This window comes from Epinephelus lanceolatus, chromosome 6 (genome assembly GCF_041903045.1).
Source record: "Epinephelus lanceolatus isolate andai-2023 chromosome 6, ASM4190304v1, whole genome shotgun sequence".
Lineage (NCBI taxonomy): Eukaryota > Metazoa > Chordata > Actinopteri > Perciformes > Serranidae > Epinephelus > Epinephelus lanceolatus.
This window is the reverse complement of record NC_135739.1, coordinates 17,921,796-17,940,235: the sequence shown is the minus strand read 5'-3', so window position 1 is coordinate 17,940,235 and position 18,440 is coordinate 17,921,796. Positions and strand designations below refer to the sequence as shown.

At 42.6% G+C, this 18,440-nt stretch overlaps 1 protein-coding gene across 2 annotated transcripts in view; it reads left to right on the top strand.

Moving 5' to 3' along the window:
* Positions 1–18,440, top strand: part of agbl4 (AGBL carboxypeptidase 4) — a 394,549-nt gene that overhangs the window by 344,406 nt on the left and 31,703 nt on the right. For both annotated transcript variants that reach the window (XM_033621660.2, XM_033621661.2), the window contains 3 exons: positions 2,122–2,211; positions 4,851–4,965; positions 9,793–9,904. In XM_033621660.2, coding sequence (XP_033477551.1) covers positions 2,122–2,211; positions 4,851–4,965; positions 9,793–9,904 — 317 coding nt within the window. The remainder of the gene's footprint in view (positions 1–2,121; positions 2,212–4,850; positions 4,966–9,792; positions 9,905–18,440) is intronic.

Here is an 18,440-nt window from a genome sequence, read left to right as displayed (position 1 = left end):
CAGGAGATGCTGCTGCAGCGCTGTGCTCAACCACAACTTGACCCTAACCTTCATGTTATATGTTACCCACACCTGAGCCAAAAAATGTGATTTTCCTTTACATGCAGCTGAGTTACGGTACTTGATTCCTGCAGGTTCCCCCTGGGCGTTGGAGCGCCTATGGAATAGTGGGACTTAATTTTGTGCTACAATGCTTGGCTGGGCACAGCCAGATACAGAAGAATGCAGAGATACAGACACATAAACACAACAGCTACTTGGGGAGCGTTTGTGGGAGCCCTGAGGAGACATAGGCACACACACTCACACACACACACACACACACACACACACACACACACACACACACACACACGCACACAGAACGATGTGGGATAAACAGTGGATCCATTGTAAGCTCCAGGAGCCTGCTGTAAGAGATTGTTTTGATGAAGCAGCAAGGGCACACTAGCACTGAGACTAAATGTAGCATGGCCACGACGGCTGAATTCCCTGACAGTCGGGACCTTGGCAGCTGCCTCTGGTTTGGCTCACAACTTTCTGGCTTCTTGGTTTTACTGTAGGGAGAACGGCTGCATGTCTGTCTACGCTTTTTTTTTCTTTCCTGATTGCAGCTTTCTACTGTACAATGTGTGTGTGTGTGTGTGTGTGTTCTTGTATCAGGAGCCAGTGTGTTGGCCTGGGGTCGAGGCCAAAGTAGAATTTCTAAGTGATGGAATTTCACAGCCACCGAGCACCCAGCGGCCGGCCAAACCGCAAGCACTCACATTTACAACAAACGGCCCGCCCCGCTCCACGGAGACTCCTGAATGGCAAAGCCATTTGTCTCTGTGAAGGGCAGAGGGAGAGAAAAGCGAAATAAAATCAGAGGGAGAGTACTTAAATGGAACAACGCTTTTTTTTTTTTGTTTACGACCCCTAACCACTCAAACAGACACACCATGAACACACACACACACACACACACACACACTGCTCTGAGGCTAAATTGGAATTAAGGAGAAGGAAAGGTGCATAGCCTGTTGCTAATTAGCATTTTCTCTGCTCAGCACAAGCGGGTGGAAGAATCGATAAGATATTAAGTTTGTGTATAGCGATGAGACACGCAATCACTTTCATCCATTAGCACAGCAGATTAGAGGAGAAACACTGGCCAAGAAAACAGCAAAACTTTGACCTCTGATTTTCAACTGGGCTGGGATCGCAGAATGGAGACTCGTGGGCTTTCATGTGTGCAATCCATCTATTGTTCGGTATTTGAGGAAGATGAGCACGAGTGATTCACAAAATATCTACAGTAATATAACCTCTTACAGTTGGAGGTGGATTTGACTTTTAGAATTGAGCATTTTGACAATAGACCATCTCTGGAATTTACCCTCAAACATCTCACAGCAGGTATCAAATAAAATGTGAAAACACTTGAGATCATTCTTGTGTAATTTGATGTTTCAGATAAAGTCATTATCTCAAGAATTCAAGGGATAAAAGGTCCAAAGTTTTGAATTGTTTCAAGGGGACATTCTAAGATCTCTCACTGCTTCAGAAAATCTGTCCATTTTAACATTGTCAGGTTTGAGAAGTATGTTGAAATGTTCATGGACCCTTACTTATGCAAACTATCAGAGTGACTGGAAATGCTCAAGAAAAGTCTCCAAGGTACAACTCATCTGGAGAGGGAAGAAGTGTGTAGCCAGAGAGAAGTCCTCAGACAGACCTGAAGACTTAAATCAAAGCAGACCTCTATCAGGTCACACCTGTTGCTGGCTGATCCCGACCTCTGTAGATCTATAATTCACCTTGCCCCTTGAATATTTTGTGCCCTGTGTTGGTTTGATGTTTGATTCATGTGTGTCTGTCTGAAAGTGGACGACCTGGTCAGTGTGTGTTTTCACCACGCCTCTTACACTGGACAGTAATAGGCTACATGTGTATTTAACTCTAATAGAGCAACTTAAGATAGTAATATTTCAGTCTAATCTACACCTGAGAGTTTATAGAGTTGCTGTCTACAACTCTGCTAGAACTTTGAACATTAATAACCTCTTTCTCTCTTTGTCTTTACTTTCCACCTCCCTATCCTTCTCTCCTCTCCTCTCCTCTCCTCTCCTCCCTGCACAGACCACCTGAGTCCAGATAGAGAGAAGAAGCTGGTCTTCCTCACAGCTCGTGTTCACCCTGGAGAGTCTCCTGCCTCCTTTATTTGTCAAGGTAAAGTTTTAATGTTAGGTCGGTGCCCTGTTTCATTGATTCAGATGCAGCACCACTGGTCTGGAGGATGTTTGGCCGTGCCCACCGACATGTGTCAGAGCTCATTATGTGTGGTGTTTAAAAGTGGGTATTTTCTGTATTTAGGAACCCCTACTATTTACTGTTTAATATTGATAGAGTAATTAAGTTGAAAAGAGACTAAAGTTTATGGACAATCTCACACAGTAACACCACATAAAAATAAAGACTTTAAATATAAAATGAAGATATAATATACAGGTTCCTAAATAAAAGAAATGAAAGTTAAACATGTTTTACACACTGACAACAGAAACCTAAAATGTCCATATATTGTCCCATGTTCAGGGCGGTAGTAGTTCAGTCCATAAGGACTTGGGTTGAGAACCGGACAGTCCCCGTCCGAACGAAATACGAGCAAGGCACAGAACCCCCAACTGCTCAAGGTGCTTGTCCATGCGCATCCCCCTCGCTCTGACATCTCTACATTTAATGCACGTATAGGTCCTTTTTGTGCATGTGTGTATTTCAGGCCTGTGTGTATATGAACAAAATTAAGTTCCCCGTAGGAGTAAGAAAGTATATCTTCTTCTGCTTAAAATAATGTCACAGTGCAAAAATGTCTGTCTTGCAGAGTCTTTCACAAAAAAAATTCCCTAATCAGTTTTTTTAATTCTATTAAATAACCTCTCCCCAGAGTCATGATATATAGGGCAATATAAAACAAAGGAAATTTCATTTTCTATATAATTTACTTGCATAACTGACGAAGCCTGCACTGTACAGCAGTTGCAATGCTCTCTCATACCTAAATGACAGAATATGTCGATTTCAACTTCGTTCCAAAATGACATATGATACCATTCTAAGGGTCATAGTTTTAAACATGTCTGTAATGTTATGAATTGCCAGTGTTACACTATAAAACTTTGTGGTTAGGATTGTGCAACAAAACTACGTGGTAAGATTTACCAAAAAAAAAAAAAGATTTTGCTTTTAATGAGTACTTTTGTTGCTTACAAAACATTACATATGGCACGTGATAGGCATCACATATGTCACATCACACTAGCGCTACGTTGTTAGTAAAAGAAGTCAGCACTGAGTCCACTGAGCCAACGTCGGTCCCCTGGGTGTAAGTCCTGTGCTTGGTTAACCAATCCACCTCTCCTCGTGCCCACCATATGGGAACGTATTCCGTCTTTTTACAACATTACAGAGACTTTATCGCTTTTTACACTACATCACCTCACTTCCTCCTCTGCTCCTGTAATTATTACTATGGCCACTAGAGGGCACAACGTTTATGGTAAACATGACAATGAATTGTAATAAGCTGCTTGCACAAACGAGCTATATGGCTGTTTTTTATATGAGAGAAGCCTTGTTACTGAGACCTTTTCCTCCAGATTAAAGGGGTACACTTCCACATTTGGAAGATTTGCGACTGACATTTGAAAAAGAATTGTCAAAACAATGCAGCAGAGGCCGACATATTCAGATTTTTAGTCCCTAGTTGGGGTCGAGCTCCAAAAATGTTAAACATTTAAAGTATCCAAGACACAAACTGATTAAACCCTGTTGACATCAGCAGGGTGGTTCTCTAAGACTCCCTCCACAGCCATAGGTGACTTCATACAATTACAGAGGGCTGAGTATTCACTGTGCTTAGTAAACTCATCTTCAGGTATAAAACTGAACACCACAAGTTCCCTTTTAAATGTAACATAATTGTCATTGTCTTCTTAAACTCTGCTCTGCACCTGTGTCTGGGATGTCTGAATGTTACAGAAATAGGTACAAGACTGTGTTTCTATATAACATCTCAGGAAATACAGTCTGAGTATATCATAGGGTTGTATTGTCTCGAAACTAATAAAACACTTTGAAAACTGAGAACCTTCGGGGAAATTGTCTCCTTGTGCAGAATGATAGTTTTAGCAGGATTTAATGACTCCTTGCTACCTTCCTCCTGCTCAGGCTGAGGTGAGTGGGCAGGTTCACTCCTTCTGGGTCCCACTGCCTTGTTTATAGGGAGCCGGTCTGAAGAGGGGAGGGCTGGAAGGGATGAAGGGCACGGCCTTACCTTTAGCGGTGGTCCCTGTCCACTACTTTGATTCAGTAAGACAGACTGAGGAAAGTCCATTAACGTTAACGAGGTGGAGAAATGGCGACTGTGATGAAAGAAAGGTGATGGAGGTAGATGGGTTAAGAAAATGTCTTTGTCATACCTATCTATCTATCTATCTATCTATCTATCTATCGGTCTGTCTAATCTACCTACAGTATCAGTTTGTGTGCATATGTGTGTGTGTGTGTGTGTGTGTGTGTGTGTGTGTGCATGTGTGGCGTGTGCATCATCATGAATCAGATGAGTTGGCTTCTAGCCCGCTGTGTGCTGTCTGTTTTTCCAGCGCCGTCAGCTCCATTCCATTTGTATCGATTTAGGCTTGACGTCTCCTATTCCTCCCCCGATTCTGACGATGCCCCCTCGCTGTCCTTCCTTCTCCTTTTGTTTCTCAAAACTCAATTAACTGCCAGCCCGTCTTTGGTTTTCTTTTCAAGTCTATTTCCCTCTGTGTGTGTGCACGTGTGTGGATTTATGTATGTGTGTTTGATAGGTGTGATCGACTTCCTGGTGAGCCAGCACCCCGTGGCTCAGGTCCTAAGGGATCATGTGATCTTCAAGATCGTCCCCATGCTGAATCCTGACGGTGTCTACCTGGGCAACTACAGGTGGATGAACACACAAACATCTTTTTTTAATTCTTAATTTGAATGCATCGCTATGTTGCATAGAATTCACACATTACACGGTTTTATATCCTGCTACGTGGGATTATATCCTCTTAACTCCTCCTTTAGGGAGCTTAATGAATTCATATAGCTCACAGCAGTGCATTTGTTAGAAGATAGTATTTGGCCGTAGGGCTGTTCTCTCTGTCCATCCTCTCCTCCTCTCTGTCTTTAACACTATTGCTGCAGCTCTGTGGGCATCCTCCTCTCCTCTATTTTCCTCTCTTCTCTTTCCCTTCTTCATAATTGCCTTTTACTTAATAGGCTCAGCCCCAGGAATACTAATGCACACTGAGATAGGCATCAGCGGTGAGCTCCCAGTGTGTTCGTGAGTGCCATCTAGTGGCGCTGCCTTGTCACTGCCTCCAAAAACATGTTGGGGGAATCTCAGTTGCTCCCCAGCAGTGACAATCTCTATAATATCATTGACTGTGATTGGTGACTGCTTAAAGGCTATTTTCATCAGCTTGCTTTCACATTGAGCGGTGATGAGCAGTGTATTGACAGAATGTGAGTAGTGATAGTCCTCACCTCACCAATCACACATGCTCATTTATACACACGCATCTCTCTCTCACACACACACAGACAGGCACAAAGATACCACACAGCCGTCCCTGCAGGATACAGTGCAGAGCGGACTGAAATGGATACATGCAGAGCAAAGAATCAATGTCAGTTAACCTGGGATGAGTATTTTGTTCATGGCTGGCTGCTCTGCTCAGTTGCTCTACAGTATCAGTAACTCCTGTATCATTACCAAGGGCTTCATTAAATGTCAGAGATACACATTACAAGACAGAGGGCAGTTCAGGGTGAGTCTTTACATGCAAACATATCAGTATGGCAATTACAGGTTGTTAATAACACTTAAGAGTAGCAATCCACTGCTATACAGTTACTTCTTAAATCCATCTGCTGTGTATATATATATAGTTAAAGGTACCCTGTGGAGTTTTTTTTGTAAACAGATTATTTTAAAATGAATTGTCTCTCACTAAAATTGTGTTGAATACATTTTCCTTTCTTATGAAACACTTACAGAGCTGATTTTTGGAAGAATTTAAAACCTATTTTGGCTGTGTCCAAAATCCCTCTCTATTTAATGTATACTCCTGAGACCTGGGGTCCGTTTCACAAAGCAGGTTCAGCAAACTCTGAGTCTAATCCTGAACTCTGAGTTGATCTACTCTGAGATAGGAAACTCTGAGTTTCCGGTTGCAGAACAGCTGATTTGAATCAGTTTAATAAACTCGGAGTAGTTTCACCTGGAGTTAAGCGCGTGCACCACAACTATAAAAAGCCAGCATCAATGGAGCCCCGATTCGACGAGTCACCATGGCAACGGGGAAGAGGAGGGCTGCGTTATTCACCCCACTAGAATTAGAAATCTGCGCTCATACTGCGAGTTTGCACACGTTTTCAAAAAGAAGTGCAACACTGCTGGAGAACATTGCTGCTCGGGTCAGTGCGTAAGTTTAAATGTAGTCCTTTGCAATCACAATAATATTACAGGGGAAAACTGCTTGAATGGTAGCCTATTAATTTATTTCATTTAGGTGCAATCCCGCGGGGGAGAAGCGCACTTGGCAGCAGTTTAGGATGAAATATAAAAACATTGTTCAAACAGGTAAGACCTCGGCATAATCTCATGGGGGTACCTCATTTTGATCATGTTTTACATTGTAAAGTAAATATTAAGTGGCTGTTTGACTGTGCAGTTGTTTTATCCCCAACATAATGCTGTTTTCACACACATAAATGTCTTCTCATCTATATCATGTTCTGTTAAATAATTAAGCCTATTTAAACTAACACAGATTTCTACTCAGCCAACAGAAAGAAGGCAGATGCCCGTAAAACGAGCACACTTTTCTGACCGCCCTGCATACAGTTGCCTTACTCAAGTGCTCAGCGTCTCCGACATTGTACAAAAAAACTTCCATTTGCAAAGAAACGCAGCGCAACACACAATATCTGCTGGGATGTGAGAGCATGACTACGACTGGTAATATTGCAAATGTAAGGACGGATTAGGTTGTGTATGTAGATGATGGACTGTGACGTGAAACGGTACCGCTCAAAAAGATAATTGTGTGGAAATGCTAAAACATCTATGCGCAGTCTGATAACCATCTCCCGACGAATATTTAATTCTCTGCGCAGTAATGCTGCACCTTCATCCACGGGATCGTTATCAAAAGGACATGCCATGTTAGTGAAAAAAGTCGCCACCTACTGTACCTAATGGACTTCTAATATACTGACTCTGATTTTTTAATGATTTTTTAAAATGACAGGCGGCAGAACTAGGCTACGCCAAAACTCGCCTGCTGACTGAATGAATGAGGAAATCAAATGGAGTGTGTGGCTCTGAAAGAGGGCGGAGACAGAGAGAAACTCGAGGTTCATTGAGAAAAACCTGGTCCCGACCAGGTTAGGTTCATAGAGTCTGTTACTACGGTAACTGACCGAGAGCTTAAGTTACCTCTCCCTCTGAAACAGGCTAGAGTTACCCCTCTTTCTCTGGTTTGAGTTACCTCCCTTTTTGAAACGGAAAACTCAGAGTTTCCCTCATTTCAGGGTTAACAGACTCTGAGTTTTCACTAAACCTGCTTTGTGAAACGGACCCCTGAACTTTTGTTTGGTATGCATTTTTAATTTCTCCTAGCTATTTGGGACCAAAAACAAACATTGTCAATGATAATAAAGTCCCCATCTCTTCAAATGAGACAACAATAAAGTCCCAATGTCTTCAGACAAGTACTTCCTAATTAACAGTGTCTTAGCTTGTTACTGTTGCTAAAATTTGTCAATTCTAACATTATTAGTCATAACAAGTTCAACCATAACATGTGATCAGGACCTTGTCCCCTTTCGTGTCGGGATCAGCTGCAGACTGACTTGGCAAAGATGGCTGCCATCTTGTTTTTACTTTGATTAGTGTATTGTGTTCTCGCTACTGCTAGATGGCACAGAAAAGTGTCCACGAAGGAGGACAACAGGTCTGTGTTATGCAGAATGAAGTATAACGTCAAGTAAACCCAAAATGCGATGTCCTCATATGAGGACAGAGGGTCTCAGGAGGATATAGGACACGAAATTGAACTTCAGCTATTTTATTAGTGTCCGAATCCTGAGTGTGAAATTTATGCACTATATTGCGCCCCCACAATGAAAACAAAAACTAGTGTTCATGCCACGAATTTCTACTGACAGAATTTTATAGATGCAAAAAATTACCATCGGGCAGCTCCACACCTGTCAATGTCATGTGATAAAGCAAAATGACCATGGGCCTTCTCCTACGCCTCCTGGCACAAAGCATAACACACTGCAGCGCAAATGTTATTGCTAGTTTCAGACTGACGCAGTTGTCATTTTAACGGTCAGCACTCATGTTGTGTATGTAGCAAGTGTACTTCCTCCTATCTACACACCCATTGGCATGTCGGTCTTAAAATGAGGCGTGGTCAGGCTTATTGTTGGCGTATTGTAATTTTTAAGGCAGCAGAAAGTGATTGCGCCATTGACCAAATGAAACCTGGTCTGAAGTCAGAGTGGTGCAGTATTTTTGCATACAGAGTACGAGCTGCTGCCCTCGGGTAGGGGAGTGCCTTGTTGTAGACTGAGCAGATTTTAAAATTCATTCTTACCGTTGCCTATAAAGCTTTTAAATAATGGCAGATTAAGCCAGAAGTGGCATTGGATTATGACGATTTGCCGATTTGCATTTTTGTAGAGGTATTTTTAGGGTATGATGTTATTTATTTATTTATCTCTTTGTGTTTCTTACTGTTATGTTTGGTATAATGTTGATTTGTCTATGTACTATGTTGTATTTCTGTGGCTGCAGTATGGTTGTAGGGCCCAAGACAAATGTCCCTCTTTGTGGAACAAAACAAAACAAAAAAATCTTGATCTTGATCTTGATCTTGATCCTGATCTTGATCTTGATCTTGATTTTCCAGCTAAGTAAAGGGCACATTATTCAGATACTAAGATGTGCCTACATAGGCAAGTTTACAACATGCTTACACCACTTATTACACACACAGGGACACGTGGATGGGTTATGGATGGGTGAATAAACACATCATTAATGTGGACACTATTAATGACATTCTCTAAAATGTGAACATAGCAGAGAGCTGAGCAGAGCTGCAGTGCATGCAGGGCAGTGTGACTTCATTGATTTTTTCAGAGGCTAAAAGTTTAGTTTTGTTTCCTGTGTTTGTAACTACAGTTTATAGTTTTGCAGTTCAAATGTCCCACAATATTTCCTGCAGTGACATTACTGCTGTTACTGAATTACTCACAGCCGAAAACAGCTCACTTCTACAATTTGCCAAAACCACCATGTAAATAGTAGCACGCCAGGTGGGGTTGCCCCTGGCTTTTAAAGGGAATGGGAGGTGACACTCTGATTGGTTGAATTCATGTTAAACCCAAAACACACCCATAATTGATTAAGGGATCAAATACAACCCCTTTAACCCTTGCGCCTTACTTTGCACTCAGATTATGCGCCGTTTAACCAGCAAAAGTGGAGTTAGACACGCCCTAAATGTACTTTCACAATGCACAATAGATAGTTTACATAGAGCTGTTGGAAACCTTGCTCTACAGCGCTACTAGTGGTCAAAAACTCTGCAGTGTACCTTTAATCATTTGTAGTCATTTTTGTAAGGCAAACCATGTTATAGTTTTCCATTAAAACTCTGGGTACACGTGTGTGTGTGTGTGTGTGTGTGTGTGTGTTTACAGGTGTTCTCTGATGGGTTTCGACCTGAATCGCCACTGGCAGGATCCCTCTCCATGGGCCCACCCCACACTGCATGCTGTCAAACAACTCATAGTGCAGATGAACCAAGACCCGGTGAGCGAGCAAGCGCACACACACATACACACACACACACACACACACACACACACACACACACACACACACACACGCATGTCCTCCATACTGTGCTCAACATTCCTTCACCACAGTGATGTCTGCTGGTCCCAAGAACAGTTTTCTGCCTCCCTGCTTGGTTCAGCATGTTCCTCCAATCTGTGTTTAGGATTGTGTGCACTGGGGAGCAGGGATCGGCTAGTCAGCACCTCCAGAATGTCAGCTCGGCTCTCCTGGCCATTCAAAACATATTACTGAAGCAAGTCTGTGCTTTCAGTCTCTAACTCTACTGTAACTTTTTCCTTCTCCAGTTTTAGTCTTTCAGTCAGAGGAGCGCTACACAGACAGGCCGGGGATTTTTCTCTTTGTTCCTGATGTTAATTATAAGCAGAGCGGCAGGTTGGTGGGATTACTGAAGGTCAGTGTGTGTCCTGGGAATACTCTGCCCTTTTGTACACTCCTCTAATCCTGATAAGAGAGGGAGCGGGCTGGGGTGGGATGCAGGGCAGGCCAGAGATGGGGTGAGGCGCGGGGCTGGCATTGGGCAGATTAACCTTTTCCCCCGGCGCTGACACACTGATCGATAGACTCTGTCATGGCAGGGTGATCCACTCATGCCTGTCATTCACACACGCTCACACACGCAAACACACACGTACTCATCCTGAGCAAACAGACACATACACATACTAACACTCTCTCATCACACAGCGAGAATACTGCAATACACAGACAAACAGGTGTTGCCAAATGCATGTCTCCCCTGCCAACATGGGGATTTTTCTCTCACACATTCATACTTTTAAAATAAACTGTATCTATCATACCATTATATAGAGGAGTGGTTCCCAACCTTGGTGTTGAGCCCCTCTCAAGGGTCGGGAAATGAATCTAAGGGGTCACAAGACGATTGCAGGTGCAGGAAATTTTAGAAAATCATCTAAATTATATTCATTTTGCAGACTTTTCCCCAATCTTTGCCCTTTTCTTGTGAAATATGGTTTGATTTTACCTTTTCAGGCTCTAAAAAAATAATTTAAACAAGTAACCAGAGTCCCCAGGTAGACATTGCTTCAGATTACGAGGTCACAAGCAAACAAAAAGTCAGGGTCCACTGGTGTAGAGCCCTTGCTTTTGCATTGGCATAAATTCAGTCTCATACACATGGAATTCATGGCAGATATAGCCTAATAAAAGGAACTTAATCGCCTGCCACCACAGTGACTTTGAGTTTTCTAGCTGGGTTAATGCAGCCTCCAGTCAACACCGTATTGTGCTATGTGTTTTCTAAGTCCACTCCTGCTGGTCAGATGTCTCCTATTCCCTCTCCTTCGCTGTTGATAACCATCCCACCAGCACTTGTCCTCCTGCAGCCCCCCCTCCCCTTCTCCCTGATGATTGCCTTTAGTCTTGCAGAGTTAATTTGGAGGCTTGGGCAACCTCTCCTCTTCTGTCTCTCTCTCTCGCCACAGCCAGTTAATCCCATCAGACACACTACTCATGTCTGGGGCTCCCAGATGCCACTTTCAATGCCAACTCTGCAGCCAGGAGGCCCTGTGCTGCTGCCCTCCATTCATGCTCATCTCACACAGCGGGCATAGAGTCTAATGAGGCTACCAGGGTTGGAGGGCTCCGCTGGAGGACTCCATTAACAGGAGATCAGCAGCCGATACCTTCAGCAGAACAGTTGAGCTAAACTAGCATATGTGGCCCTTTTACCAGCTGCTAAATCAGTGTGGTCATTTGTTTGAAAACAAGGAGATTGAGAGGAAGCTGAGTGGGAGTTCAGTATCAGTTTTCAGGTGATCTTTCAAACTGTACCCCAGGATTGTGCCTGAAAACTAGAGTTTGCAAGGAAAAGGTCATGCAGTTGAAATAATATTTAGGTGTCTGCCCTTAAGTGTGCAGAACAGTTCCCAGAGATTCAGCGAGTCACTTGAGGCCACAAGATAGCTAATATAGAATTAACAGCAGCCCTGTGTTGTCATTGTAGTATTGTCCTTCCTTGCTATTAATTTTATAAAACTGTGTTAGGAATACAGGTCTTGATGTCGTAACACAACAAATACAGTAAATGTTAATGGTGTCTGTAGGCTACAATAAATCTTAATGGACTGCTCCTGATAAGCACACTTTAGTTGGTAAAGGCAGAGTCACAGTCTCTCAATTTTTCTCCATTCACAACATATTGGAATGATCTGTCTTTTGTACTGATTGGAGAAATCATCCCAAGAGCAACAAACCCACCATTCAAGAAATACCAATGTGGTCATTGTTGTCTTCCTGGAGTTATATTTTAAAGTGGCACATATGAGACTGTCATTATGTTTTAGTGCTCACAATTTTTATTGATATGAAACTTGTGGAATTCAATATTTAGAGCACAAAAAATTATTTTCCATAGCCAGATTTTTTCTTCCAACCATGACCTTTACGTTACAACAGTGGTTTCCAACTGGTGGGTCGCAGTCCAAAAGTGCATCGTAGGTCCATTCTGAATGGATCGAAAGTGACTCGCAAATGTGTCAAGTTTGTATAAAACACACTTTATTTTGAAGTACAGTGAATTTCTGGCACAGAGCTTTTATTTTGAAGTGCCATTTCCTGTGGTAGAATGAATGAATTACAGACAGCTACTTTACAGCAACAGCAAACCAGCTGGAAGACATGGCCAAACACAAGTATGACACTGACTACTTTAAACCATATGGACCTCGAACTAATGACAAAATGTGGACCTTGTGACTGGACCAGCTGGGAATGTGTTAGAATATATAACGTACCGTAATTGTACTTGGCTTCCCTTGTACAGTAGATGATATCCTGGTTACAGCAAAAAACAAGGATGTTAAATTGTGTTTTTGATAGACGTGCATCTCTGGGTACCATCCTTCAGTAGAATTCATGGTCTTGGGTGATGGCTTTGTAACACACCTCTAATAACAGTTATTCAGCGTTAAGGTTGGGAATCGGTTCCAGTTGAGAGCCAGCTCCAAATTGTCCGATCCATCTGAACCGTTTTATCAATGTTGTCATGTTTTTCTGACAGTTACACAGAGCAAAACAATGATGTCAAACTCATACATCTACACTGCTCCAAACTTGCAACAAGGACTCACAGCAGAGCAGAAGAAACAGTCCAAAGTGTGGCATCATGTGCTGCTTGTAATGTCTGTATAATTATCATTTCAAGTAAGGGTGGAAACACCAGCAATATGCGGAGAATCACTACACAACAGGGGCCGGATATCCAGGAATGCTATGAATTTGACACTCTGTGCACTGACTGCTTCCTGACTGTGCAGCATTATCATTACCGAGGGTGTATGTCCTATGTTATAGTAACATTAGCGCCACGCTGCCAGGCTTACCAGAATACCTAAATGAAAGCGGTGCTGTAAAAATATTCTCTCATTTCATCTGTACTGTCCTCAGACTCAGATTAAAAAAATAGCTGCACTGACGCTGAACATATGCAAAACCTTCTTTTTTTCCACTCAAAAAATTGACCAACAATCAAGAATTGGACCTTGGACCGCTAAGCAAAATCAATAATGGCATTGGTGTCAATAAAATCTTCTCAGCTCCCATCCCTATTCAGCGTGTTGTTTACGGAGTCGCTCAATATGTGCTTCTTTCTGATGGTGAAGACTTAAAACTCTGTCATTTGGTCATCATATTCAGGCTGTTTGGTCATTGTACGCTCCAGTAATCTTCAAGTATGTTCCTAACTTTAGTAAAACGAATGCATATTTTAAACACTAATTTAATTCAAGGTGCAAATTTTCTTTGGGTCCGTACGTACATAAATCTGACCGTGACTTTTTGTCAATCACCACGACTTCTTTACTACTTTAGATACCCAGAGTTCTGGGCGTAAGGCATCATAATTCAAAGTCACATTGCCCTCCGTTGCACAAAGGAGCCCATTCAGTTTGAAACCCCATCAACCATTCTTGTGACAGACACCCTCGTCACTCCAAAGCGATTCTCCATCATTGTGAATTCAGCAGCACTCTCTTTCTGCTGGGAAAATAGCTTCCTTGTTCTGTTCAGGCAATAACTTCAATAACTGGCTGCGAGTTTGCAGACAAGTGCCATTTAAATCAAAGCTTGTTGCAGGAGCAATCTAAGCTGCATTGGTATTGATGGCTGGAAACTTTTACTCGTCAAATATTTGTATATAAATTCAACACTGCTCAGAACATTTGCACTCACCAGTGTTTATGCAAACTCTTTACTGAGCAGGAAATGATGTTTTAAAATCAATGACTTAAAGTTCCATCAGCCATTTCACTTGGAACGGTTATATTAATGAATACAGAGTACATACAGTTACAGTTTGGCATCAGGGCTGTACATTTGTCATTTCTCACAACATGCAGTCTGCATTAAGAGAGATTGCAAAATGATGGCAACAAATATTCCCCTTTTAGTGGAAATAAAATCAAAGCCTACATGTGGATCATGGATTGGAGGAGGAGCCCACTGATGGGCGAATTCACAAATTGCAGAAACAGTCCGGTTTTTCAAAGATTAGCACTAATAGCCACACACAGTTAAAGGAAAATTATTAACAACTTCAGAAAGTTAGTGGTGACTGAAGGACATCGACAGGCTGAGATATTAAATCCTGAAGACAGTTTATCACTGTCATGTTTAACTTCCTTGCCTCAAGTTTAGAGGAACGCCTCTGCACCTTGTCGGTCAGGACCTGTGGCTCCTGGTCTGAAGATTTGAGTTTTCTTTTTCTCTCTGCCAGAGTTTCTTGACAATAAAACATTTCAGATTCAGATTCAGCCTACCGTGTTCTTGGTACAAAGGCAACATTTATACGTTGCGACATGGATCATTTCAATCAGATGCAAAAAAGGGGCTAAATGCATTCAGCTGCAAAACTTTATGCACATATTTGCATTGTAAAACATTAGCGCAATTGTGAATCAGACCTTGAGTTGAGGCAGATAGCGGTTGCAAGTGATGTGCAAGTCATGGTGCTTTCAGTGGCTGCATTTTGGTCTTTGGGAATTCTCCCCTGACATGTATTACTCCACAAGTATTCCACATTTGTATGTAGAGTCCATGCAGGTAGTAAATGGGCTGAAAAATGGGCCCTACAGTATATTGGATTGTCCACGTGTTCCACATGAGTCCCATGCCAATTGCCCATATGGGTGGGTTTGCCCAAGTGGGCCCCACATGGGTCATGCTACGGCTACCTGGGTACAAAGTGGATATTGGTCCAAAATGGGCATCTGACCTGGGGCCCACTTGGGTAAACCCTCGAATATGGAACCCCTGGACAGTCCCATATAGGGCCAGTTTTTCAGCCCATTTACTACCCACAAGGGCCCCACATACAAATGTTTGCTGCGGCCCAAGTACAAAGTGCATTCATCAGGGTCTAACAAGTTTATAATTTACTCCTGTTTGAGTAATATGTGCTAGAAAGGAGTTGTTTTAGCCTTTTGGAAAAGGTTTAAGAAGGATTCAGTGGGCTTGGTGGTGAGTTCCACTGGGACGAGTGTATTGAGAGACAGACTAATATATTGTGGATTTGTTAATCATAAAACAGATATGGAGTAGTGCAAGACTTAGCCTTTGGGCACCCAGGCATGTGACAAAAGGTGTATTCAATTTCAGTGGTGTATGTCACATGTTTTTAGTGACACATGCTAAATTGTCTGCCTGTGTCTCAAGGGCTTTGCTCAGGTTTTTTGCTTTAATATTGATTTAAACTACTCTCTGTCATCTGAAAGGGTCACCAGTGCTACTACTCTCACTGAGGGTGCTTTCACACCTGAGCTGAGATGTGTTTCTTCAGATAATCTGGTTGGTTTGGGTTAGAGTAAAAGCTCGTTCAAACAAAAGTCCATTTTAGGTAGGAGTTGTGCAAATTTGCAGGAAAGCCCAATCAGTCTTTTTTCAGCATTGGCAGTATAAAAACAAAATCGGGGAGTGCAGCAAAATGCCACCTACCTACTTTTGTTTATACAGAATGCGCCTTTTTCAGGACAGTGGGGGGCATGAGCAAGTAACAAAACATGTAGTGTGGACGTAAACAGTGACGTGGGAGGGAAGCCACGGCTGGTCAGTCCTTCCTCAGTCGGCCCGTTCCTTACCGTCCCTGTCATCTACCGGTTAATGGCCTCTTCGTTTGCAAGGGCAAGGAGGGCACGCAGTTCTTTGTCTCTCCAGTTGCTCATCGTCTGTCAGGTTTGCGTTTCCCTCTTGCTACTAGCTGCTTGCTAATTCTTGCTATCAGCTGTTTCCTGTTTATCCACCGCCAGTGGCTCGCACGTGCGGCGTCATCAACAGCTCCTCCCACAAGTCTTCAACAGCCCCTCCCGTTGCAGAAGGCCGCCTCGGTCTGTTTAAACTAAAAGGGTTCCGCCAATATGTCTACCCTACGAGGCGGAAAATTGGGCACCTCGGATCAACTCGCCAATCCAGCTCTGTGTGTCTAAATGCTCGCAGCTTGCCGGCAAAACGGCCCAACATTCGCTGAAAATCTGGCAGTGTAAAAGGGGCTAAAGACTCGGTTCACTTTATTTTACGGTCAATAGCTCTCAAATCCATAACTTATTATGACCACACCTTGCTTGTTGTCTCTCAACAGGACCTGCCTTCTCTTTCGGTAGTGTCTCACATGTCAAATTTGAACAATTAAATGCTCAACAACTCGCTGTCTTGTCAGCTGTTCATATTATTCGCCTCCTTCTAAAGCATATGATTGAAAGAAACACCAAGGCAAACCCAGAGACCAAATCCTGAGACCAGGACGTGTCTGTGAGTTTCTCTAGGACATTCTGTCAGATAGTTTAGTGACTCTTCGACTGTGTGACATTGGTTTGGTGAGCCTGACAAAGTGCAGTGTGAACTCTAACCGAACCAAATGAAGAATGAGACCATGTTGCAACCTCACCCCTTGATTGCACAGTCTACAGAACTATCAGTGTGAAAGTGCCTGAGAATCAACACCCTCTATTCGGCTTTGGAAACTTTTGGCTTTGACTCATCTGTTGGCCAACGTGGTTGAATACCAACAACTCTCGCTGATAATTTATGTAACTCAGCTGTGGCTCTTTATTGTTTTTTGAAAGTTTTTGGACAGCAGTGGAGTTCTGTGGCATGGAGACCTCAGCTATATCAGGCTCTTGCTACACACACAATGCTTGCTAATAGGATTAATTCACTTTTGCTTTTAGTCTCATCAGGGGAAGTGTTGTTTATAGTAAAAATAGAAAATATATTAATATATACCAGCCTTATTCTTTAAGCAAACTAAGAGACCCAGGTGGTTTATGAGTTAATGGGCCAGTTGGTGGAGTGAAAATTGGGCTTACATTCATCAGGTGACAAGACAGAGGACTCCACTGGGATGCTCATGCTGTACCGTGTCTACTGGTGGTGTAATAGGGCAATGATTTGCTACCATAGGAGCAGATGTTCAGCTGATAGTAAATCAAAGTTTGGTTGGTGAGTTTGTTTGTTTTTCTGCCCTTGGTGATCCAGAATTGCTTAAAGTAGCTTTGAATTGATCTTGCGCATCTTCTTCACATAATAAATACAATGTGAAATGTAAAATAGAAGTGTGATCAAGTACAGCTATTGTGCAACTAGAAACTAAGTATATGCTCATAAGCTGGCTGTATACTTCCTCTCCATCCATCTGAAGGCAAGCTTGCTCAAGCTGTTTCATAAAATTCCATCATTTACCATCTGCAGCTGAACATTGGTCAGCAGGGAAAATGGCTGAAAGAGTCAGTGATGCAAGGAGCTATAATCTGTTCCCAAGCCACCCTGTTGTTTGTTTTGAAAAGAGAGAAATGGAGAGGGAGAAAAAAAAGGAAAAGAGACCAAAGAAACAAATGGACCCATCTCCTTCCTAAAGCATTGCTTTTCCAGCTCATTTATCAAAAGCAGGAGAAGAATTCTTTTTGATTGGCTGATTACCAGAAGCATTCATCACCAGCCAACGTATCCCCACCAATTTGACACTGCCATTTTGGATAATTTGTTAGGGATGACAAAGAGGTCATTGTTGCCCTGGCTTCTTTTTGACCTTTTTAATATTAGAAAATTAATTTTCTATCTGAAACAAATGTATTAGGTCCTGTCACAGCACCTAGATGAATTTTGCACCTTGAAATCCTCCCTAATGCCCTCCTTCTGTGACTCCTACAGCTTCACTCCTTCCTGTCTCTCTTTCTTTGTTCAACAGTCAGATTTGCATCATACTGTATGTATGTGAGGCTGGAGATCTCTCTCGGTGTGTGTGTTTTTGTGTCTTATTCTCTTCCTCCCTGTCTTCTCTCTCCTCTCTCCCCATGTGCGTTGTCCTCTGGTGTCAGCCAACCATTTCTGATCCATTTCTGAGATTTACGGCCAATTTTACCCCATCATCCCTGCGTCGTTTCAATCCCTCCATCATCCCTCTTTTTATTCTCCCTCTGTTGGAAGCTGAATTGTCTGCTTTTCACAGGAAGATACAGATGAAGCTCTCACACTCTGG